At 44.3% G+C, this 24,810-nt stretch overlaps 2 protein-coding genes across 3 annotated transcripts; one reads left to right on the top strand and one right to left on the bottom strand.

Moving 5' to 3' along the window:
- The first annotated feature begins 9,986 nt into the window (after positions 1 to 9,986).
- NHP2 (NHP2 ribonucleoprotein) lies at positions 9,987 to 14,956 on the top strand. The gene is made up of 4 exons (XM_036751283.1): positions 9,987 to 10,269; positions 10,430 to 10,499; positions 14,208 to 14,313; positions 14,584 to 14,956. The coding sequence occupies exons 1-4, from the start codon at positions 10,107 to 10,109 to the stop codon at positions 14,707 to 14,709; spliced, it is 465 nt and encodes a 154-aa protein (XP_036607178.1). The 5' UTR covers positions 9,987 to 10,106; the 3' UTR covers positions 14,710 to 14,956.
- Positions 14,957 to 15,610: 654 nt separating this feature from the next.
- Positions 15,611 to 24,332, bottom strand: RMND5B (required for meiotic nuclear division 5 homolog B). 2 transcript variants are annotated; one of them, XM_036752677.1, is made up of 11 exons: positions 24,251 to 24,292; positions 22,420 to 22,573; positions 22,151 to 22,243; positions 20,083 to 20,228; positions 19,602 to 19,742; positions 19,255 to 19,355; positions 18,600 to 18,766; positions 17,969 to 18,134; positions 17,301 to 17,403; positions 17,065 to 17,219; positions 15,611 to 16,326 (listed from the first exon to the last, which is right to left on the bottom strand). In XM_036752677.1, the coding sequence occupies exons 4-11, from the start codon at positions 20,185 to 20,187 to the stop codon at positions 16,263 to 16,265; spliced, it is 1,002 nt and encodes a 333-aa protein (XP_036608572.1). In that variant the 5' UTR covers positions 20,188 to 20,228; positions 22,151 to 22,243; positions 22,420 to 22,573; positions 24,251 to 24,292; the 3' UTR covers positions 15,611 to 16,262. The 2 variants fall into 2 exon arrangements, with proteins under 2 accessions (XP_036608572.1, XP_036608570.1); XM_036752675.1 differs by lacking the exon at positions 22,151 to 22,243 and having other exon boundaries at positions 24,251 to 24,332.
- Between the last annotated feature and the right edge of the window lie 478 nt (positions 24,333 to 24,810).

The following is a 24,810-nucleotide window of genomic DNA, read 5'->3' as shown; positions in this document are numbered from 1 at the left end:
ATGGGGTGGGGAGGGACATGTGAGAGGTGAATTAGTGATAGTGTTATCCCTCCTAAAAAAAATGAAAAGAAAGAAGAGGGTCATTGAAGCATTTTTTAAATGCTCTGAAAAGAAGTTCAAAAGGAAATAAAAAGAAGCAGTACATCTTTGAAGTAACATGTTAAATGTATTATATATACTTTTAAAGAAAGCAAATCATAAGCAGAATAGATATTCATTGTTTCACATTTAAACCTCTTTTTCTGTTCTATTTTGTATATGGATATGTCCAGGTTTTTGGTTAAGTGCAGAATTTTTAAAATTTCTTAAAAGAAAGTAAGTGGAATGCTGAAATAGTGAAGCCTCCTCCGTGTGGGACAATCCTTACCTCTCCTACCATCTGCCCCAACCCTGCACCCCTTCTATATTTTTAGAAACTGCTCTGCTGAGAAAATAGAGATAAGAAATTACATCAGGAGACAGACACCTGCAAGGTCCTGTTTATCTAACTTTTACTCCCTTTTTGCTGAATACCAGTTCCTGGTCTCACGCCTGTCTTTTTGCTCTTAATTCTCTGCTGCTGGGAAAAGATTCCATATTTAGAATGTGAGCTCCAAACCCAGTGAATGGGAAGAGGAGCCAGTGGGGAGGGTGGGGGGAACTCTGTGTTAGGGTCTATATAACTTGCTTTGAGCTGTATGCAAGACACACACTCGCTGGCATCATCTTGGGCCACGCTGGGTGTGTCCTTTCTCATGAGAAAGCAAAAAACTCCTTTTTGCCTTTTCTCAAGAACAGTCTCTGTTTATGTTTAATGTGAGTAGTGGTCTCAGACCCACACAAAAGAAAAGGTAGAAAAATAAGCTTTTTAGGAAGGAAGAGGATGCTTACAACAGGATGACCCTGTCAATTCTTATCACAAAATGTCTAAGTTGAAAAGAACCTTAAAAGTCTTCTGGCCCAGTGGTCTCCAAAGTTGGGTGACACGGCATGGCCCCAAAGGGGTGCATGATCAACCAATCAGATAGTAAGAAGATGGGCAACATCCCACCCTCCCCAAAATAGCCAATCATTGGGCTTCAACGCAGCTACACTACCCCTTATCAGTGCCACAGTTGGCTTCCAGTGGCTGTGCAAATTCCAACTTCTTTTCTTCTACACTGGGCATTGGCCCCTTAGGATCTGAACCCCAGCACACACACCAGCAACTACGCAGGCAAAATTCTGGTGCCCTACACACAAACACCTTGCCCCCAAATCATCTTGCAACTGCAGCAGGCAGGCTCTGCATTTTGGGGCATGGTCTTGTGAAGGGAATTATGATTTTCATATTAATAAATATAAGATGTATAATGAATATACTAATAACTTAAATTTTCCAGAATTGCCTCTTCTGGCTTGAGAGTCAGAAGCTCACAATGCAACTTGAAATAATCAATCAAAACCTTGACTATGCTCTCACAATCACTGCATTCTTGTGCCTGTGTACCTTAAGTGAAGGGAATCAAAGATTATAAAATCTGTTCGTGTAACAGAACTCTGGTCCTGCACCCCACTAAGTAACGAGCCTCAAAGACCTGGACAATATTGCTCCCACAGGACTCCAGAATTGTTGTATTGTCTTCCACTAGTGGACTTGTTGTGGGAAACCCCTCAGGCCCAGGTAAAGGATTATTTGTAATCCACCTTCCCCCATCCCCTCCATTGTGATTTATGTAGATAATCTCTGCCTTCACTACCTCTGATCAGTAGAATTCCCAACTTGCAAATCAGTTTCTCATAATGAAACTAATTAATTAAACCTCTACCTGATTACTGGCACTCCAGTCTCTAGACCTGCTGGCATTGCTCCAAGCATTCCCAGGTTAGAGACTGAAGGCCTCAGTAAAATCCTGTTAACGGTCTACAAAAGCCAACTTTTCCTTTTTGTTTTTGGTAGGATAAAGTGACTCCTACAGGATGAGCAGGCAGGGATGACTGCGATTGGCATCCCAGAAATCTTTCCATGATCCTTCCCCCCCATACCCACCCTTCTTCTGAACTTCTGTATTTCTATCCAAGCCACCACTATTTTTCCATTTACCCAGGTTGAAAATATAGCTGTCACTCTGTAAGCCTCACAATCTCTCACCTCACACATCCAACCATATCTGACAAATCTTATTATTCCTAATTCCACAATATCTCTCACAATTGTTCCCTTCCTCACACAGGCACCTTCCTAACACAGGCCTTCATTTACCTCTTCCCTAGACCAGGAGTTCTCACATTTTTTGGTCTCAGGACCTTTCACATTCTTAAAAATTACTGAGGACCCCAAATAGCTTTTGTTTATAAAGTGATAATTAACATATTAGAAATTAAAATCAACAGATTTTAAAAATATCTATTTGCTATTTCATTTAAAAATAACATAATAAACCACTACATGTTAACATAAATAAAATATTTTTATTAAAAATAACTGCTTTCCCCCAAACAAACTATTTAGTGTGAAAAGTGGCATTATTTTACATATTTTTTGTAAATTTGTTCAATGTCTGGCTTAATAAACAACTGGATTCTCATATCTGCTTCTGTATTCGATCTGTTACAATATGTTGTTTTGGCTTTTATGTGAAGAAAATCTGGCTATAATACGAAATATATAATATTACATAAGTGGTTATATAAAATATATGTGGAGTATTTTAATTATGAAAGTCTCAGGGACCCTCAGAGGTCCACAGACAATACTGTGAGAACCATCACTCCAGAATGCTACAATAGCTTCCTAATGGACACCCCTGCCTCAAGTCTTTCCCCTTCCCATTCCATCTTCCTCAAAGCTGCCAACGTAATTTTCCTAAAGCATAGGTTGAACCATATTACTTCTCCATTCAAATTCAGTGTCTATTTTTATGTAAGTTTTATAATTACATAATCATCAATATGGTTGTATATACATATAAAATCAATAAATAAGTAAATATGCATATTTTGGTATACGTGCTCAATTTTTTTTAACTGAAAGGAATATACAATCCAAAAAGTTTAGAAACTACTGTACTAATGGACACCTTGCCCTACCCCCACCCCACACTCCACAAAACAGTGAGCAGCTTTTCAATAAGTGAATACTTTGGATGGACTGGGGGGGGGGGGTGCGGGGCGGAGCTGGTAGTGATCAGAGAGTGAAATGACTGTTCATACTGCCTCAGATTATAAATTTCCTTCATCACATAACCCTTCCAGCTTCCATTATCATCAGCCCTTTTGGCCCCTGTTCAGTACAATGAAGGGTACTCTGTCTAGGAGACATCATTAACAAAAGCATTTTCATAACAGAATTCAAATTAGAAACTTTGGTTGATTTAATCTATAAAATGCTTCTATATCCTAGTACTTCCTCTGACTAACAAATTCCTCTTCCAGACATCCTAATCACTCAATATCAGTCTGCAAAAGTGAAAAATCCTTCACGGGCTACCTACCTCCCTACCCCATAAAAAATTCACATTCAAATCCTGAGAACAAGTCTCTTGACAGCCTTGATTATAAAACCACAAGCAAGTTATCTCAGTGCCCCAGTCAACTCTCAAATTATATGTTCTAACCTTAAATCTATGATCCCTAAATCATAAATGAGCAGCCAATCTATATCAGTGAAGGGGGTTTCTATGCTGGGTTTCCAATGAAATCACAGGTTTGAACAAAAAACCATCCAACTCAGCCTTATGACCTTTTTCTCTATTTCTTACACTCCTTTAGCCTCCCTTGGTCTCTTTTAATAAACTCCCCATGGAAAGGGGGAGGGGAGGGAGGCGGAGAAAATTTAAGATTCAAAAGCTTATAGAAGTGAATATTGAAAACTACAATTAAATTAATTAATTTAAACAAACAAAAAAAAAAACTCTTACCATCTTCTTACCCTCACCGAAACGTGGCTTTCTCCTACAACACATCATTCCCCCATGCCTGGAGTATACGCACTTATCACTGCTTTTTAGAAAATACAGTTTCTTTCATAGTTCAGTTCTTATGACATATGCTTTGGGAAATTTTTCCCAATTCCCTAGTGGTTACTGTTGTCTTGCTTCTCAACTTATCTTGCGTGTGTGTGTGTGTGTGTGTGTGTGTGTGTGTGTGTGTCTGTGTTTACATACTGCATTCCCTCCCTACCCTCTGCCCCTCAATAAAACATAAGCTCCTTGAGAGCAAGGATTCTTTTTCCTTTTGTCTTTGTATGTCCAACACTAATAAGCACAGTAACTGGCACATAGTAGATACCTAATACATACTTGTTGATTCAGGACCACTGACCCCCCAGTTCCTCTCCATCCTTTCTCAGCGAGTATGGGAGTACTTGACTCACAATGTTCCTCTGTCTACCCCATATGCTATTACTTCATTCTTGGTGATTTCCATATTCATGTGGATTTCCCTCCCCTTAAACACCCCAGAGTATCATTTTCCCCTACTCTCACACCTACTCTACCTCAGTCACCCAAAGAGGTTGGACAACATACCTTTGCCCTCATAACCCATAAATGTTGCACTTCTATGATAATGAATTCTGAAACTCCTCTCTGATCGTAATCTTCAAACCTTTCACCTAGGGGGAATACATTGCTTCACCCTTCTGAAACCAGCTTCAATGCTCCTATGTTCTAGTCTCATTTTCTTTCCTTTATAGTAGTAACCCTATAGCTAATCCTCTTTGCTCCCATTTTGCACAGCTTCTGGATACACTGATTTATGTACACATCTCCTCTTGTTACATTTCTTTAATCCCAGCACCTAGTACAGGGCCTGGCACATAGGAGGCATTTAATAAATGCTTGTTGAATGATTGATCAGTGAACACCTAGAAAAAGAAGTGGTGATGAGAGAGTCAACATGGCTTTAGGAAGAGCACCGCATGCCAGACTAACTACACACACACACACACACACACATACACACACACACACCCCTTTTTATACGTAACTTTATGTATGGGGAGAAGACTATCTCATGCTCTCTGATATAAAAGACAGAGGAACATGTGCTAGATAATAATAGTACAGTTACACATTCAGAACTGGGTGAATAGTCAGAAGCAAAGTAAAATCATTAACGGTTCAGTATCAAACTGGATGGAGGTCTCTAGTAAAGAGACTAGGGACTTGGTCCTGGGCAGTTTAAAAGTGTTATCAATAACTTGGATAAAGGCATAAATGGCATGCTCACCAAACTTGCCGGTGACACAGAACTGGGAGGGATGACTAACACACTGGATAACAGGAGAGAACATTGGACTGGATTTAATAAGATGAAATTTAGTGGAGAGAAATGTAAAGAATAACACTTGAGGTTTTTTTTAATTATTTCACATGTTCAAGATGGAGGAAGGGCAGCTTGATAGCAGTTCTTCTGAAAAAGATCTGGGACTTGTAGTAGGCAGCAAGCTCAGTGTGAGTCATTAGAAGGAAGGGAACTTCCCATCACTGGAGGTCTTCTGGTAAATCTGGGCAACTGCTTGTCAGATATGCTGTAGCGGAGTTTCTTCTGGGGGGGGGGTTAAACTAGATGGTCCCAGAGGTCCCTTTCAATTTTAAGTCTGTGACCATTCCAATCTCCCTGTCATTGGTCATTTTTTTTCCTCTTAAGGAAGAAAAATACTTCCCTCCTGTTCCTTCCACATCAATGAATTACTGTTTTCTCACCTTTTCCCACTTCTTTTCTATCCCAAATGTGACATTAAGGCAAGTCTAGAGGTCTGAAGCCTTTGCTTTTTATTCAGTCCATACAAGGAACACCTTTACCTAAACTATTACTATTACACTTAAGAGATTTATATATATGTGTGTGTATATATATATATATATACACACATATAAACACATACACACAAATATGTATATGTGTGTGTGTGTGTGTATATATATATATATATATATACACACACACATATATATATGTACACATACACAGAGGTACTTTCCAGTTCTCTAATGCCTTCTCATGTCTAAGTTTTGATTTCCTCAGGAAGATGATATGGAAGGTTCCTTGGTCCAAGTGCCAGGTCCATCTCTTGACCAAGAGAGCCAAGAATTCAGAAAGTTGATGAAGAGGCAGCTACAGAAAGAATACTAGATTTGAATAATAAGACCTGGGTTTGAGTTCCAGTTCTGCCACTTATTAGATGAGCCTTTCATTTTCCTTATTTGAAGATATTACCTGCCTCACAATTTTGTTGTGAAGATTAAATGAGAACATATGTGAAGTATTTTGTAAGCGATACAATACAATACACCTCAACAATTATTACCACTGTCATGACTGAAATGTAACAAAAGGGTAAACTGAGGCAATTCTCTAAGCAAGAGAATATTTATTAACAGGGGCATGCTGCCTGCCAATAAATGGGTCGATGGGTTGTCTTGATTTATGCCAAAGACCCTGAGCAAAAGGACAGTTCTCCTTTTACAGGTTTTGGGGAATAAAGAACAAAGAACAGAACAGGGTAGGTGACATCATATGGTCAAGAGCAAAATGATTGGTTGGAAGTCTGGTAATGGGGACTAGCAACAACCCTCTCCTTCCCTCCCAGCAGTCTAGGTGCAAAAAAACAAACCAGGCATCCTTAAAGGATAGCTTGGTGGTGTAAAGATATTAGTCGGGAATTCCCTTGTGTTTACAAGCATTCCCCAAGGTCAGCTAAATTTCTTGAGGCAAGAACAGATTAGCGATTAGCAGGGAGACTGGATTTCTAAGTTTAACCCATTACGGGGCCAGCTAAATTTTGAACTAAGTTCAGAGAGAAAGAACCATGACTTAAGCAGTTACAAGACAAAAACAGTTACAGGTAATTGTAAATAGGATCGATAAATAAATGATACAGGATCAAATCTTTTTTTTGGAGGGGGGAAGGCAGGGCAATTGGGGTTAAAGTGACTTGCCCAAAGTCACACAGCTAGTAAGTGTGTCAAGTGTCTGAGGCAGCGCCCCATCACGATCAGTTTTAATCTTCTCACTACCTTATCAGCACTTCCAAAAATCTTTCCCCTCAGTATATTGTATCATAATAAGGGACCAGAGGCGGTAACCCTGGGTTCTTCAAAGCTTTATGCCAACAGAGCTCAAGCCTCTGGTGCGTCATACCAAGCTGTACCTGTCTGCCAATCATCAGACAAGCTAACTGTAGAAAAGCTCAAGACCAGAGTGTGTTGACTCATTATTAAGTGAATGAATGTTTTCAGTCATATCAATTCATTAAGATTGTCCAAGGCTGCTGAGGGGTTTGATATGTGCTAGTAGAAGTATTCGCACCTATAGCAGCTGGGTGACAGTGAATAAAGCCCCAGGCCTGGATTCAGAAAGACCTAAGTTCAAATCTGACCTTAGACATTTGCTAGCTGTGTGACCCTAGGCAAGTCACTTAACCCTTCTGCCTCAGTTTCCTCATCTGTAAAATGAGCTTCAGAAGGAAATGGCAAACCACTCCAGTATCTTTGTCAAGAAAACCCCAAATGTGGTCACAAAGAGTCAGACACAATTGAAACAGCTGAACAACTTATACCCATAAAGCCCCATATATTTGAATTATTGAAGTACAAATACTTTCCTATCACCATTCCCCAAATCCTCTAGCAAAGCACTTTCTAAACAGCAGAAGGAACCTCTCCCTCTTCCCCCCGCCTCACAAAAAAAAAAGATTCTGATACCAAAGAATGGTAAATTTCCATAGTAAACTCCTGTAAAAGCATCCTAAAGCTTGTCTTTACAAACTAAGGAATTTCTTTGCCTGAATTATCATTCATATAGTTATACGTGGACGAATTAAAGAGATAAGCAGAAGCAGAAAAAAATACAGCACAATGAAGTTAACAGCAGGAAATTAAAAAATGTCATTCTTTGCCTCAACCTTCATTTCTTTGCTTTCTCCCTTCTTCCTTTCCTATGAAACTCCATAAGTTTTCTTTTTACCCTAAGTGGTGGAGAAAAAGGAGACTCCAGTTAATGAAGACTTTAAATTAAGACCTCCAGGTTTTTACGCATCTTTAACAATCAGCCCGTAAGTGTCTGGACTAAAACAAAGTCAAATTGGACTGAGCTTCTCACCTTCCACTCAGTTGAACTCAACTCATCACTGCAGTAGCTATTATGTGGCAAGCACTACCTCATAGGAGGCATGTTTTGTGACCTTTTCTACAAGGATGCCTCGACTAGTATGCGAAATATAGTTCAACTGTCCCATATACAGCAGGTTTACTCCGCCTTCATATTTCCCATCATTAATGTTTCTCTAGCCTAAAACATTTGGGCTAATAAAGTGTTTCACAATCCCTTTTAAAATATAAATTTCTCAAGTAGTTAGTTATTGTTGTCCTTTATTAGGGAAAAAGAATGGGGACGCATCACAAGTACAATGATTTCATAGCATTATACAGAGCTAGAAGAACTCTAGGTGGTCAACTAATCCACAATCATGTACCCAGTTCAGAAGTCCTCTCTACATAACCCCAACGGGGGGGTCATCCAACCTCAGAACCTTTGAAGTCTAATAAGTAACTGGCAACTCAGTACTTCCACAAGTTCTTTCATATAGGGACATCATTACTTAGCGTCACAGCCTACAGCTCGAAGGACCCTTCAGAGGCCATCTGGTCAAACTGATTTTACAGATGAGTAAACTGAGGCACAAAAACGTTAAATCTCGGTCAAACAATAAACGACAAAGCCGGGATTGGAGCAATATGACTTACCCAAAGCGGTGAAAAGAAGTGTGATGAGCATTTTTATCAGTCTTGACCCGGAGACACACAGCCCCTTCCAGGTAGGGAAGAAACAAACAACTGATGCGTTTTCTTTGGGACCGGAAAAGCCAAACAGATCGGGGAAACTTCCTTTCGAGTTCGGGGGCACAAACCCACACTGAAGCCACCGGGCATAGGTGGCGGAGAACTAGGAGCCCCATATTCTCAGCCAATCCCAGGCAGTCCAGTAGCCTCCAGGCTCTGGCCGGGAGAGGAGGACGCTCAGGGCTCCAGACGGGCCAGGCAAGTCCAGCCCAGCAGGTCGAAGAGGCGCCGGGAGCACTTCTAGACAGGCCACCTTATCCTGCCTCAAGGGCAGAGGGAGGAAGAGGCCAAGAAGGATGCTCGGGAATTGTCATCTCCCAGAGGCCCAGCCCAATAAAGCTGAGGCAGGCAGATGCTAGCCACCGGACCCCGGGACGCCTGAGCTCTGCTAACAACTGAGGCGCTGAATCTAACACACAACTAGGTCCAGCCCCCTTGGAACCCCGCCCCCTACTGCCACTGCGCCCAATCCCTCTCCAGTCACTGACTTAAGGCCCCGCCCCCTATTGCCTCAGGGCCCTATCCCTCTCCAAACACCTCCTGAAGGCCCCGCCCCTATTGGGACCCCGCCCCCCATTGCCTCAGGGCCCTATCCCTTCCCTAGGTACCGCCTGTAGGCCCCTGCCCGTCCTGAACTCACGAGACACCGCCTCCTCCGTACCTCAGAGCCACCTGGCATCACCTCCTCTCGGCCAGTAACTGGAAAAAGCACCCGAACCACGTCAGGGCTACTTTCCTAAATGGGCCCAGAGCCCACGCCCCTTGATAGCCAAGAGCTCCGCCCCTTGCTTTCTCAGGTCCCAGAATGCCGCCTTTCCTCTCCAAGAGAATGGCTTCCTTGCCGCCCCCACTCTAAGCACCGCTGTGCACTATTCTCCAGCACTTTCTGCCGCTCCACAACTCAGGCCTCTTCCCCAGACTCATTCTTCACTTCAATCCGTTCCCCCCTCCCTTCTTCCTTCACGCAAGGCTCCGCCTCGAACCCAAGCCTCTGGCCCCTCCTCCATCCCCAGGCCCCGCCTCCGGGCTACCGGAGCTTCGGAGCCTACCCTCCTCCCCATCTTGCCTTCGAGCGCCGGCCCACTGCCACAGCCGCGAGATCCAGACGCCCCCACTATTGGCTAAGAAGAGGCGGGAGGCGGGAACTTCCCTGTGCCTAGCTTCTGATTGACTGGAGACCGTGACCTCGCCGAGTTCGCTCGGGGCGCGGCCGCATAACCCGGAAGTTGCTCCCCTGGTGGCTCGCTCGTGCTCCGGGAGGATCAGAAACCTGCGGTCTCGGTAGCCGGCGGTGCCGCGGACATGACCAAAGTAAAGCGAGAAGTGGAGGAGTCGGGGGCGGCGCCGGAGAGTTCCGGGGCTCCCGAGCGCACGTACGAGGAGATGCTGGCGAACCTGAACCCCATTGCGCAGCCCCTGGCGTCCCGCCGCCTGACTCGGAAGCTGTACAAGTGCATCAAGAAAGGTGGCCCGGGGACTGCGGGGATGCTGCGGTTGCGATTGTGGGGAAGGGAGGGGAAGCCGAGGAGGAAGCCAGGGTGGAAGGGGAGAAAGGAGAGCGGGGGGAAGGCGGGGAGGACGGGCTGGAGCCGCAGGCCCAGAACTGACCCTTCCGATCCTTCCAGCCGTGAAGCAGAAGCAGATCCGGCGAGGCGTGAAGGAAGTTCAGAAATTCCTTAACAAAGGAGAAAAGGGGTAAGAGCTGTCGACATGACATTCCCTACCCACTTCTCAATCGTGATGAAAGCTGACATTTACATAGGATTTCAAGTTTGCAGAGGTCTTTGCATACGTTATTTCGTTTGAACTTAACTCCGTAAGGGAGGTGCTGCTGTTCTCGACAAAGTTAAATGACTTGCTCAGGGTCCCAGCTAACGTCTGGGGTCGGATTTGCACCCAGCTCTTTCTAACTCCACCCCCATCTAGCACTCCATCACCCTAGCTCTCTCAGCTTACTATCACCATGTAAGTTCCTCATTGCCCGGCGTTTCTCTAAGGCCTTCCTCCAAAAACAAGGCTGGTTCAGTAATAGTGCATTCCGCACAGGTAAGCAAATTAAAACTTTCAGCTCCTTTATCCATTGTGCCATCAAATATTCATTGTCTACTGAGAGGTGACCTGGACTAGTCAGTACTGCTTGGATCTGTAGTCAGCAAGACTTGCTGTCAGATCCTCCCTGACACTAACTAGCTTGTGACTGAACTTGAACCCTCTCAGCATCAGCTTCCTCCTCTTTAAAGTGTGGGGGTTGGTCTCAGACATCTAAATGTATTATCCTGTCCTCACCAGTCTAGCACGGAAAGTGGAACATAGATATCAGGGACTATTTTGGCAAGTCAATTGTCTCCAAAAAGGCATATAATGTTTTGGTTGTCAGAGGAAGTTGAGTATATATAAAGTTGAAGTTGAGTATATATAAAACTTAATTCCCAGTAATTATCAAGCAGATGTTTCATCAAAGTGAGCAAAATTACACAATTTATTTGAAAAGGATGCTGCAGAAAAAGCTTTGAAACACCTTAGAACTCTGGCCAATGCAGTGATAAACTGTAAGTACAGAAGCTTGATAAAAACACACTACTGGATTCTTGCAAGAGAGCTAAAAATGCAGGGACACACATTCATTTGGGGGCATAGCTAATGTGGGGATTCGTTGTGCTGGATTATGGGTGCTTATGACAAGGGTTCTGTTGTTCAATGGGAGGGGGGTTGTGGGAGAGACAGTTTTTTTTGTATATTTTTTTTTTTATTTAATATATTTAGTTTTCAGCATTGATTTTCACAAGAGTTTGAATTATAAATTTTCTCCCCATTTCTACCCTCCCCCCCAAGTCCAAGATGGTGTATATTCTGGTTGCCCTGTTCCCCAGTCAACCCTCCCATCTGTCACCCCACTCCCCTCCCATCCCCCTTTCCCTTCTTCTCTTGTAGGGCAAGATAAATTTCCATGCCCCATTGCCTGTGTATCTTATTTCTTAGTTGCATACAAAAACTTTTTTTTGTCGTTGTTGTTGTTTTTGAATGTCTGTTTTTAAAACTTTGAGTTCCAAATTCTCTCCCCTCTTCCCTCCCCACCCACCCTCCCTAAGAAGTCAAGCAATTCAACATAGGCCACATGTGTATCATTATGTATAACCCTTCCACAATACTCATGTTGTGAAAGACTCACTATATTTTGGTCCTTCCATCCCCTTTTCCCTTCTTCTCTTGTAGGGCACGATAAATTTCTACGCCCCATTGCCTGTGTATCTTATTTTTTAGTTGCATGCAAAAGCTTTTTTTGTTTGTTTTTGAACATCTGTTTTTAAAACTTTGAGTTCCAAATTCTCTCCCCTCTTCCCTCCCCACCCACCCTCCCTAAGAAGTCAAGCAATTCAACATAGGCCACATGTGTATCATTATGTATAACCCTTCCACAATACTCATGTTGTGAAAGACTCACTATATTTTGGTCCTTCCTAACCTATCCCCCTTTTTGAATTTTCTCCCTTGACCCTGTCCTCTTTCCAAAGTGTTTGTTTTTGAGTACCTCCACCCCCATCTGCCCTCCCTTCTATCATCCCTCCTTTTTTTTTTATCTTCTTCCTCCTTTTTTCCTGTGGAGTAAGTCACCCAATTGAGTATGTATGGTATTCCCTCCTCAGGGCAAATCTGATGAGAGACTCACTCATTCCCCCTCACCTGACTTCTCTTCCTTCCTACAGAACTGCTTTTTCTTGCCACTTTTATGTGAGATAATTTACCCCATTCTATCTCTCCCTTTCTCCCTCTCTCATCCCTTAATTTGATGTTATTTTTTTAGATATCCCTACATCTTCAGTTCACCCTATACCTGCGCGCGCGCTCTCTCTCTCTCTCTATGTGTGTGTGTGTGTGTATATATATATATATGTATATATGTACATATATACATACATACACATTCACTTATATAAATATATATATATATATATATATATATATATATATTCCCTTCAGCTACCCTAATACTGAGGTCTCATGAATCATACACGTCATCTTTCCATGTAGGAATGTAAACAAAACAGTTCAACTTTAGTAAGTCCTTGCAATTTCTTTTTCTTGTTCTTTTTCTTGATTACCTTTTCATGCTTCTCTTGATTCTTGTGTTTGAAAGTCAGATTTTCTATTCAGCTCTGGTCTTTTCACTGAGAAAGCTTGAAAGTATTTTATTGAAAGTCCATATTTTGCCTTGGAGCATGATACTCAGTTTTGCTGGGTAGGTGATTCTTGGTTTTAATCATAGCTCCATTGACCTCTGCAATATCGTATTCCAAGCCCTTCGATCTCTTAATGTTGAAACTGCTAGATCTTTGGTTATTCTGATTGTGTTTCCACAATACTATGTTCCACACCTGGGGGGATGCGCCAGCTCTGCCACACCAGCACTCCTCCTTCCCCAAGAACCCCCAACCCGGACTGGACTCAGATCTTCAGCAGGCTGTGCACTCCTGCTGGGATCTACCACTTAATTCCTCCCACCAGGTGGGCCTGGGGCCAGAAGCAACTGCAGCTGTATTTCTGTGGCTGCTCCCCCCCCCTCCCCCGCCCGCAGTAGCCGAACCAGGAACTCCTTCCATTCCCACAGCTTTTCCCACTAACCTTCTCTGTTGTCTTTGGTGTTTGTGGGTCAAGAAGTCTGGTAACTGCTGCAGCTCACTGATTCAGGGCGCTAGGGCACGCTCCGCCCGGCTCCTGGTCTGGGTGGTCCGCACCACTCACGTTGGGCTCTGCTCTGCTCCACTGTGCTCTGCTCCCAGCTCTGTGCGGGATAGACCTCACCCAGAGACCACCCAGGCTGTCCTGGGCTGGAGCCCTGCTTCCCTCTGCTATTTTGTGGGTTCTGCAGTTCTAGAATTGATTCAGAGCCATTTTTTATAGGTTTTTGGAGGGACTCGGTGGGGAGCTTATGCTAGTCCCTGCTTTTCAGCTGCCATCTTGGCTCCGCCCCCGAGACAGTTTTTTTAAAAGGTATATATTGGGGGTGGATTGATAACATCACCTAACAGTAGGTTGGGATCTGCAGTAGAGAAAGTAACACCACACATTCAGGTTTCAACATAAAGAAAAGTCATGGAGAGTCCTTTAGCATTTAGCACGCCTGAATTTCAGAATGAAGAAAAAACTGAGAGCCAGAAGGGAAGAGTGACTTGTTCAAGGTCCCCAAAGTCAGGGCCAGAGCTGGAACCATTAGCCAGGTGTTCTGGCTAACTCCAGTGCTCTTTCCACTGCACTACTTTTCACAAGCATAATGCCCAAGAATTATATGTGCCGGAACCCCCTTCTGTCCCTGCCCTTAAAGAAAACCTCTTGCCTGGATATACTCCAAGTTATGAGATTTTCATTCTAACAGGAGATAAAAACAAATGACTCATTTCATTACAGGATTATGGTTTTGGCTGGGGACACGCTGCCCATTGAGGTCTACTGCCATCTCCCCATTATGTGTGAGGATCTGAGTATGCCTTATGCCTATGTTCCTTCGAAAACGGTAAGAACTTTTTTGTAGCCACTGTCTACTGTATTGCCTGTTCTAGCAGTATAAAAGCACGTGAAAATGAGAAGATATTTTAGAGACAGAAATAGAATAAAGTTAATTGGTGCTAGGTCTCCTGGGTCAGTTCTAATATGCTCATTCTTAAATCCCTTAAGAGGCATTTCAGAGTTGTCATGATCATTATTTGAAGTTATTTAGCAGGTAATAACCTTTTAAAAGAAATTTGAAGAAAAGCTAGCCCTTTCTTTTATTCCTACCTTACAGGATCTGGGAGCAGCTGCTGGCTCTAAGCGCCCAACTTGTGTGATCATGATTAAGCCACATGAGGACTACCAGTCTACATATGATGACTGCCTGGAGGAAGTAGAGTCTCTCCCAGTCCCCTTGTAAGAAAAGTAATGGGATGCTCATGATTATTTAGGAGACCCTTCTTGACTGCAAAAGACAGTGGTGCAAGACAACTGCTTCATTGTACCTCCAAGGGGCAGGTGGCCCTCCATCATCTCCCCACCAACATTCCCAGAGTTTTTTTTTTTATGATAGTGCAAACAGTAATTTCACAAAACTTTGCCCAGTAGTATCATGGTTGTCAATGCTATTTGCTACTAAGCAGTGAAATAAAGTTTTGAAAAAATAACTTCTAGTAGTTTGTGGGGGAGGTAGGAGGGCTCTGGTTTCATTTTTTTTTTCCAAGTACATAACAAAAGGAACACTGCCCCTGCCCCCTCCCTGAGGGAAAATGCTGACATACCATTGTGAAAGACTAATGGAATCCTTGACTCCACCACCACCCACCCCTAAAATGAGCAAGCCACAGAGCAAGGCCTCTGCCTCCATTCAGCCCCTAATCATGTTAAGTGAGAGCTCTGACTCCCAGACTCTTACTGGAACCTAACACCTCCCTGCCCCTACTCCATTTCTGTCCTTGCCACAGGGGTCCCAAATAATTCTACCCACCACTGAGATCAGAACACCTACCTGCACAGCTTGAAATAGGCTTTCAAACCCAGGTCGTAGCAGATGTAACGATTGTTGGCTGTATCATAGCACCTTGCTGGATCCCAATTGTGTTGTTTAAAATTGGGTCACATGATACTTCCACAAAGAGCTAATTTGAAGTGCCTTCCAAGGAAGAAAAGATTCACCAGAAGAGGTTGCTTGCATCCCTTCTGCGCCTAGATACATTTTGTTTTTCTTAAATCAGCTGTGAGGCAGCCAGGGGCCCACAAGGTAGCCTTCTTACCCATGCAACCCCCAATCTTTGGTATTCAGTGAAATGCAGATAGAGTAATTACAGAGAAGGCAAGTGATTTATTTGTTCAAAGTTATAAAACAACTGCATCCAAGTCTACCGAGGCTATTTACATTGTAAAACTGGTAAATACAATTGAAACACTGTACAGTGGTAGGTGGCTGGCACCACACCTGGGCAGGCCTAAGGTTGTAGAGCTAGATCTAGATACACAGACTGCAGTGCAAGATAACAGAAGGGGAAGGAAGTGGAGAAATATATCTTGATGTTACATGTTTGTGGCTACTTTAAACGGACACTAAGCAAAACAACTGGCACAGGAGTGCATATAAGAAATGTGGGCTTGGGAAGGGAGAACGGAACAAGGAAAGGCATCAGAGGTACTGGAGCAGGGATAGTGTCTGTACCCAACCTGCAGCCATCCACCAGAGTTCAGTTCTCTGCTTAGCAGACAACAGCCCAAGAGTGAAGAAACACCCCCAAACCATAGATCTTCCTTTGTGACACAGATGTTTTGGGGCTAACAAAAGGACCCCAACTCCTACGTAGTGCTGTTCTCAGCCAGCTTTTCAAAACACCACGGAAGGGGCCATCATGGCACGTCCATCCCTGGGTCTCATCTACCCTACGGAAGATCAGCCGAGGCATACTGGCAAAGTCCCCTTCACTAAATGAGCCGACTTCCTTGTTATCAGAATATGATACGTTTGCCATCAGCTGGGTTCTGCTCCATAGGGCAGTAAGGACATTTCAGTCTGGGGAGAGAAGAAAACAGCAAAGGTTCAGAGACGAGAAACAGAAGCAGTCCATTTGTCAGTATCGCAGTGGATCATCGCCTAACTGGTCTTTCTGCCTCTAGTGTATCCCACCTCCAATCCAGCCTCCACAACAAGTCTTCCTAACACACTGTTCTGATGTTCCTTTACTCAAAAACAGGCGATGGAGAGCCTACAAGTTAAAATGTAATCCTGGCTCTCAAATCCCTCCATAATCTGGTTCCAACCTGCTCTTCTAGCTTTATTTCAGACTATTTTACCTTCACATACTCTGTAGGACTGATATATCTTTTCTACCCCCAGCTCTTGTCTACTGAAGCCCAGGTGCAAGGAATCTCTACCTCCTTGAATTTTCCATAACACTTTGCCTCTCAGGGAGATTTTGTATCATGGTTGGTGCACTTGTCCTCCCACATTAGAAAGTGTTTTGAGAGTAGGGCCTATGTCACATTTAATCCTCAGTGCCTGGCACAGGGCCTCGCATACAGTAGACAGTTAATCCATTTTTTTTTTTTTTTACAATTTCCAAAATAATTTTATTGTCAGGTCTCATTGCTGCCCGGCGTACTGGTCGACTCCAGGGTACCAAGACTGTACAGGAGAAGGAGAACTAAAGTACAGTTAATCCATTTTTGAAGTGAATTTATACCGCATTGGCTATCTTACACACTGATGACCCTAAGTTCACGTTCTCAGAGGAGGTAAAATAAAACTTACTTTCCTCCATTAATGAGCTTGTTGAGGGCATCCCTAGAGATGACATGACCACAGATGAGTTTGATAGGTGGATTGGAATCTGAAGTTTGCTGGCGAAGGATGGGGCAGGCAAACACAGAGTGGTACCAGCACTTCATGCCCAGTTCAATCTCAATCTGTAGAGAAAAGGCACCGCTGAGATCCATCCCCCTCTGCTCCCTGTAGCTGCCACCCTATCACGTCCAGCCAGGACTTACAGGCAGCTCATCCTTATGGCTCCAGACTCCTGTGCACTGTCTCTGCTCAATCACTGCTTTGATGTTCATTAACACGGGCAGTGCCACACACCCAGAGGCAAAGCTGCAGAAAGGAAAAAGCTTAGTGCTTTGAGTCACAAGACCTAGGTTTGAATTTGAGTTTTGCCACCTACTGGCTGGGTGATCTTGGGCAAGTCACTTCCCCTCTGAGCCTCACTTTCCTCTAAAATGAGGGAATTGACAAAAGAACAATACACACATTGACAACAGTATAAACGAAAAGATCCCTAAAAGGAAGTCAAGTAGTACCTGAAAAACCACTAGAAATTTAAAAAATCAACTCCCCCTCCACAGCAGCAAGGGCAAGGACTATCAGAACAAGATATTTGCAGTGTATAATGTACAGGATATTTCTGCAATAAGGTAGGATTCAATGTGGGAAATAAACTGATGTGACCTGTTTCTCCCCAGGAATCAACTCTGAATGTGGACTTGGATTTTAAGCAGCCTTTCCTAGAGCTAAGTAGGATGGATCTTGGAAGCTTTGCTCTAAATTCTATGTAAGTCTATGGTCCTCTGGTCTCTTTAGACAAGGAAGCCCAGGTCCTGTTACTACCCAAAAAACTGGGCTTTCCTCTTTCACTTGTCCCCAAGGGACTGAGCTATACCTGACACTGAGGGGGGACTCCACGGATAGTCCAAGAAGAGCACAGGCATCTCGAGTAAAGGTCTCACAGATCTCTGCCCAGTGACTATTGTCCAAGAGGTGACAGTAGGGAGACTTCTCAATGCCCAACCGGAGATATACAAGGCTTCCCATCATCACCTGGATCTCTGCAAAGCAATACACAGGCAGCTCAGGAAGTGGCTAGGAATGCTGGGAGCTTGACCAACACCACATCTACATACAATAGTCTCCTCTTTACACCAAGTCCTGGGAACAGAGGGTTTAGAGCTGGAAGGGAATTTAAGCCATTTCCCTTATTTTTCAACCCAGAGAAGTGACTTTCCCAAGGTCATACAGGTAGTAAGCAGCAAAGGTAGTATTTGAACCCAGGTCCTCTGATTCCAAATGCAGCATTATTTCCACTACACCATACAGCTCCAGGTCCCTGGATAGAGGTGGGTCCTAATTATGTTGAGTAGAAAAGGAAATGGAACAAGTAATTAGGGGGAAATTGGCATTCCTATCACTCTAAGGGCTAGTGAGAAAATCAGGAGCTAATTTCCAGAGGACTCCTGATCCACCAGCGGACTCCATGCTGGGTTCTTGGTCCCCTGGATCCCTAGCACTCTCACCCCGTTGATGCAGCCGTGCAAAGGGCTGGAAGTGTCGTGCATAGTTCAGAGCTTCCAGCTGCTTTTCCGGGCCCCCTGCCAGGAGACGGATGAAGTGCAGTCGGTGCAACTTAAACTCCAGGGAACTATTTAGCTCCAGCAGGCGCTGCCGGTTTGAAATGGCCCAGCTGGGAAGGAGAGATAGTTTACATCAATACTCAGCTGTGTCCTAGAAGGAATACCCTGAACTCCATATCACCACTGAGATGGTGGCTATAATTCAGGAAAAAATAAGTAACAAAAAAATGAAGCCTTTGACAAACTGGCATTTAACCCAAAGAAAAGAGCTTGTGATCAGAAGCATCATGGTGAAATGGTAAAATAAAGGTTAACAAGTATGTCATCTGCATTCAATGCTAGGGGCCTGGATGCTGAACAACAAAGGCAGGATGAGGTTTACAAAGCAAAGCCCTTTCTTCAGGTACAAGCTCAAAAATGTTAGGTGACAAGCCCAGAGTTACAGTGCTAAAGAATTGGCTTTCTAAGAGTTGGGACCCAAACCTCCTTTATAGTTTCCCAGCTACAAAGCCAGGGCTCTTTCTAAAGGTGTCTTAGAGTTACAAACCCCAACCAGGAGCCCATGAATCCCATATGGCAACCTTCCCCTCCTCCATACTCTAAAGCTGGTCGAAGGTCTTGTTCATGCAAAGCTTCCAGGATCCGATTTAGCTCTAGGAAAGGTTGCTTAAAATCCAAGTCCACATTCAGAGTTGATTCCTGGGGAGAAACAGATCACATCAGAGGCCTATATGACCTTCCATGCATTCTGTATGTTAGATGCTATTAGAGATGGGGATACATTTGGAGGGAAGGACACTTAAAGCCTCAGTTGCAGTGAGACTCTACCAATTGCCTAAGGACCGAATCTACCCCTGCCCACCTATGGCATTCCCCTCTTATCTATACCCTCAGATCTGCTCCCATTCAAATTAACTGGAAGGTAGTTTAAGAAGCCTTCAGTACCTGACACAATTCCTCAGCAACATTCAGCATGCCCTGCTGGTACAGGTGCTCCACAATTGCCATCTGCAAAATCTGCTGCTGCTTCTCTCGAGAGTCCCACACAGTATCAGAGACCACGCCGCAAATCTCAGCATCAAAATTCTGATAACAAGGAGAAAGCCTATTGAGTACTCTCCGCCATGTGCACTTTCCCTTCACTAACAGCTCCAATGACCCTCTCGTTTCCTCTCTTATGCTCCCATAATTAATGTCAAACTCCAAACCCCTCAACCCAGAATATATGCAGGAAAAGTGACTAGAGTCCAGTGTGGAAAAGGACCAGAGACTTTCATGGCTAAACCTACTTTCCCCAGCCTCTGAACCAGGGTTTTGGCATCTCATTCATTCTACCACTAGAGAAAATTTTCTGTTCCTGTTGTGTGTATCTCCTACTACAAATGACAGGCTGAGCACTGAGCTTCGAGGCAAAAGCAGCTCTTACCCTGTCGATGGCTTTGCCCACTCGGGAAACACTGCTGTGAATGTCCTTATGGTCAGATGCAAGTTTCTGCACTGTGTCTTTGATTTTCCGGCAGCATTGGGACATCACAACAGAAAGTGTGGCTGAGAGAGGCGTCCCCTGAAGAGCTTCAGCACAAAACAAGGATTAAGTTAGGGTAACACTCCATAAGCAATTCAGCACAGAGTCACAGAGAGGCCCCAGGCAGCAGCTTGCTCTGACACAGGCCATTTTCCTTCTTCTCTGCCTGAACAAGAAGTTGCCCTGTCTTTTCCCATCCATCTGCCTGTCAGCCAGCTGAGATCCTTGCACGATACAAGGGGGGAAAGTATTAAATGTAACGAATAGGTCTAATGTCAGTAAACCTGTGAAGAAGCTTCAAAAGAGTGGAATACACTGGACAAAGCTGCCCTTTAGTTCCTATCAAACACCATTCAGAGCATCTGGTACATGTAGGGCCTGATGCCAAGAGGTGAACCCCGTAAGACCCAAGCCATGACCAAGGAACAGAAAACAAAGAAAAGCGGCAACAGTGTAGTGAAGAAAACAATGGATTTGGAAGTGGGAGCTCTGGTTCAAAGCCTGGGGCTGATAGTTGCCATGAGGAGGTCATTTTACTTCTCTATGCCACTTTCTTACCTGTAAAACACATACAAGATCTGTACTGCCTATCACACCTTATCATATGGTTATCATATGGTAAGGAAAACTGCAAGAGACAGTAAAATACAGTGTGCTAAATCTGGAGTGAGACAACCTGGATTCAAATTCTACCGTTCACTACCTATATGTGCTTGGGCAATTCACTTAATGTCTGTTGGGGCAAAAAAATATCTTGGTCTCAGTTTCTCATCTGTAAAATGAGCAAGTTGGACTAAACAACCTATAAAAGTTCTCTCCAGATCTAAATTTATGGATTCCATGATCCCTATGTATACCTCAAAGTGCTACATAAATGAGTTACTGATGTTATTTTCATATAGTAGCTGCAAAAGATTCCTAGTATAACTAGAAAGACAAGGCATGTCCACAAATTACCACAATACTGGGAAAAGATCATAAAACATATGTAAGAGAAAAAAAATCACAAGATGAACCGTGATTCACTCTTCTGGACCTTTATGAAGCAGAGAGATGGCTTCCAGATCTAAGTAAAATACACAATATTATATAGTCAGTGCATTACAAAGATATAAAACAAAGAACTACATTGGGTTAAAGGCAGTAAAAACAGGAAGACTTCCTAGAGAAAGCAGTAGGCTTTAGTTGATGAGTAGAAATGCAATGCGCAAACGGGAGAGGTGGGCCATTCTAGACACAGGGAACAGTGTGAATAAAAGTGAAGAGACAGGAAACTTTAGGATGTGTCTGGATGGGCAGAGAAAAATTCAAACGAAGTTTAGAGTTTGTGGAAGGAATGTGAGATAAGGCTGGAAAAGTAGGGTGTCCCTAGAATGTGAAAGGCTTTGAGGAAGGAAGAGAAATATAAACTTTACTTGGTAAGCCATGGTAAGATTTCTGAGGCACAGCACAATCATATATCTATGCATAAGAAAGATTATTCCGGCATCAGTGTGAAGGAGAGATTGGAAGGGGGAAGACTTGTTAGGAGGTCATCACAATAATCCAGTTAGGTGGAGGAAGTGGGAATAGAAGAGGGGAAATACAAGCGATATTGTGGAGACAGAATCAATAGAGCTGGTAACTAACTGGATAGGAGAAGTAAGGAAAAGGGAAAAGCCAAAAATGCCCTCTTATGATTTCAAACATTAGAGATATAGTAAGAGTGATACCACTGACAAAAACAGTGAAGGAAAAGTGGGTTTAAAGAGAAAAATAAAACCAGTTTTGGACATGTATTTGAAGTGCCAGTGTAACATCTAAATGGCAAATTTTTTGTAGAAAGTTGTAAAGGAAATAGTTTTTGTAAAGCTTTAAATATTATATAAAGGAGTCATGATGATGAAAGGAAGATGAGAGTTCAAATCAGGATTAGATACAGATGAATTATTATTACTGGAAAAAGGTAGAAACATAAATGTGAAATTACATTGATCCACGTGGCCAATCCTTCATATTCTCTTTCTGCTCCCATATGATTCCCAAATTAGACATATACTCCTTCCTTCAAGTGCCCTGACAACTGCAGAAATAGATAAATTAGGCTTGGCCAAATCCCTTTCAAGATACAGCTACTAGGTTTCAGGAAAATAACCTCCTCCCTGGCCCCGGCCCACAATACTGACAACCTCAATCAATTAACAAGTATTAACGAAAGTGTACTTCATCTTGGAGGTCAAGGGCAGTGAAAGTGGTTACCTGCACTGGTGAGTTCCTCCCTCAGCTGGCTCACATAGTGCAGCAGCTCCTCTAAACTCTTTTCACAGTGCTGTCCATAACTCAAGAACTTCTGCAGAACTTTGTCAAGTTCTCGCTCCACACACGCACACTGCTCCATTTCTGGGCCCCCAACCTAAAGGAAGCATCAACGGTTCATTTCAACAAACATTTATTAAACACATTAGCTACACCGGAAGCTGAGAATACAAAAAACAATCCAGTCCCCAGCCTCAGGGATCCTGGACTTTGAATGTACTCTTTGCCTTCTCTTCTCATTTGCTTTCAACAGCCTCCAACACTGCCATTTGTCTTTGAAAGTTTCAGTTCTAGAATCTAGACTCTCCAGCCACTTGGAACATGACCCCAAACAACCTCCTACCCAAACACAAGCCCACAGCTTCTATTATGAGAGATCCCTTCAGTTCAATACAACACAACAACCATTTATTAAACACTGTGTAAGGCACTGCAATGGCACATAATGAATGCTTCTGAATAAATAACTCATTTCTATAGCCCTTTAAAGTTTGCATAACAATTTATTCACAACCAACCCATGAATAAGAAGTTACAGGTGCTATAATCCTCATTTTATGAGGAAACACTGGCTCAAACAGGTAAAGTACATGATCACAAAACTAGCAATTGCTCCATACCGGTTTTAAGCCCAGATTTCTAACACTCTTCCCCGCTGTCACAGAATAACATTTCCACGTCTTTACACGATCCCTAGACCCCTTCAGCTTCTGACTCTTTACAAGTAACTCCCAGCGTCTGCTCCTTCACCTCCCAACCCCAATTACCTAAAAGCCCTGGACTAACATCGAGAAGGTTCAGGTTCTAGGCCTAGGCCAGCCTCTGACTCCAACTGTGGCCTTGGGCAAGTTCTGTCCCCTCTCCTTGGCCTCAACTTTCCCGTATTTAAAACGGAACGGTTGGGCCAGATTTCTAAAGTCTCCTTCAGGGCTGAGATCTTGTGATTTTATAACACTGTTACTGCCTTCGCAGTCTCTCTCGGTGTATTTATTTAGCACGTAGTAAGTATTTAAATGCTTTTTCATTCATTCATTCTCATGCTAGGACCTGGCGACCTCCCTGTTTGGGGTCTTTCTGTCTCCACAAACGCCCAGACCCCGTCCTTCCTTGTACTTGTCCATAATTGTCCAGGTCTCTACTACACGCTCTTTGGGCCTAACTAACCCCAACACTAAGACCGAGAGTACTATGGGAGTGTGATTTTTATGCCTTTTAAACGGCTGATAATTTGTTCTGCTAACAGCTTGGATCATCTAAAATGCACTTGCTGAGCAGTCGTGAGTGACTTGGAGAGGAAGAGGATGAAAGCGAGAGGAAAGGTGCGGGGCCCCCCCAGATGTCCGAAGACGGGAGGCCGGGCACCTCCTTGCAGGACTTGCAGGACTTTGGTCAGTTTCCCCAACAATAAAATGTGGAGGCTGAACCCGAGGGTCTCTTAAGGTCTCCTCTCAGAGAACTGAGGGAACGATGTGCGATGGCAGGAGCCCTCCCCCACTCCTGACACAGGGTCCTCCGACACCGAGCCTAGGGCTATGGGCTGCCGCCGCAAGGGCCGGGGGTCATCCGGAACCGTCCCGTCCCGCCCAGGTCCCTCTCTCGCTTCGGCCTCCCCCAGTCCCGGATCCCTAGCCCCCCCAGGGCCCGGCCCCGCTCCCCGGGTCAGGCAGGCCCCCGCCTTCTTGGACAATGCTGCCGTCCCTGCCCCGGCCCCTCGCGGCCGCCTCATCCCCCTGGCCGGCCAGGCTAAGCCTCGGGAGTCTGGGAGGGCGCTCACCTCAGCCCACCTCAGCCCCGGCCCGATTCCGGCGCCGCTGTCAGCTCAGAACCGGAAGCAGAGGCGGTTGCTACGACGGCCTCGGACTCGTCCACTGAGCCGGCTTCCGCAGGGGGGTGTGGCTGGTGCTACATACCAAGCATGGAGCGGTCCACCACAGACTGGGCGTGGGGAGAGGCTGCTCAGACCCTTCCAAAAGCCGACTGGCCCCTTTCCGGTTCAGAGAAATAGAGACGGATCCGGGAGAGTGGGACTAAACCATTTGAGTCTACCTGGAGGGGGGTGGAGATACGCCAAAGAGAAGACCGGAAAAATGGACCATTCCGGAGGAAGAGCCGGTCCCAGCAACCCGCAGAAGAGGGCTGTGTAGCCATGGCAACCGGGCAGGGACTGCCCCGCCCCCACTTGAGGCTGTGAAAAAGCAGAATGATGGGGAGGTGGAGGGGCGGAGATTGGGGCAGAAGCTTACAACCTCCGCACCAAAAAGTGCATCACGTGTGGTCCTGGTTTTTTATCCTCCACCCCTATCCCATGTGCACTATTCTCCATCCCATCCTCTA

Source organism: Trichosurus vulpecula, chromosome 3 (assembly GCF_011100635.1).
Source record: "Trichosurus vulpecula isolate mTriVul1 chromosome 3, mTriVul1.pri, whole genome shotgun sequence".
NCBI classification, from domain to species: Eukaryota; Metazoa; Chordata; class Mammalia; order Diprotodontia; family Phalangeridae; genus Trichosurus; species Trichosurus vulpecula.
This window is presented reverse-complemented; position numbering and strand designations above follow the sequence as displayed.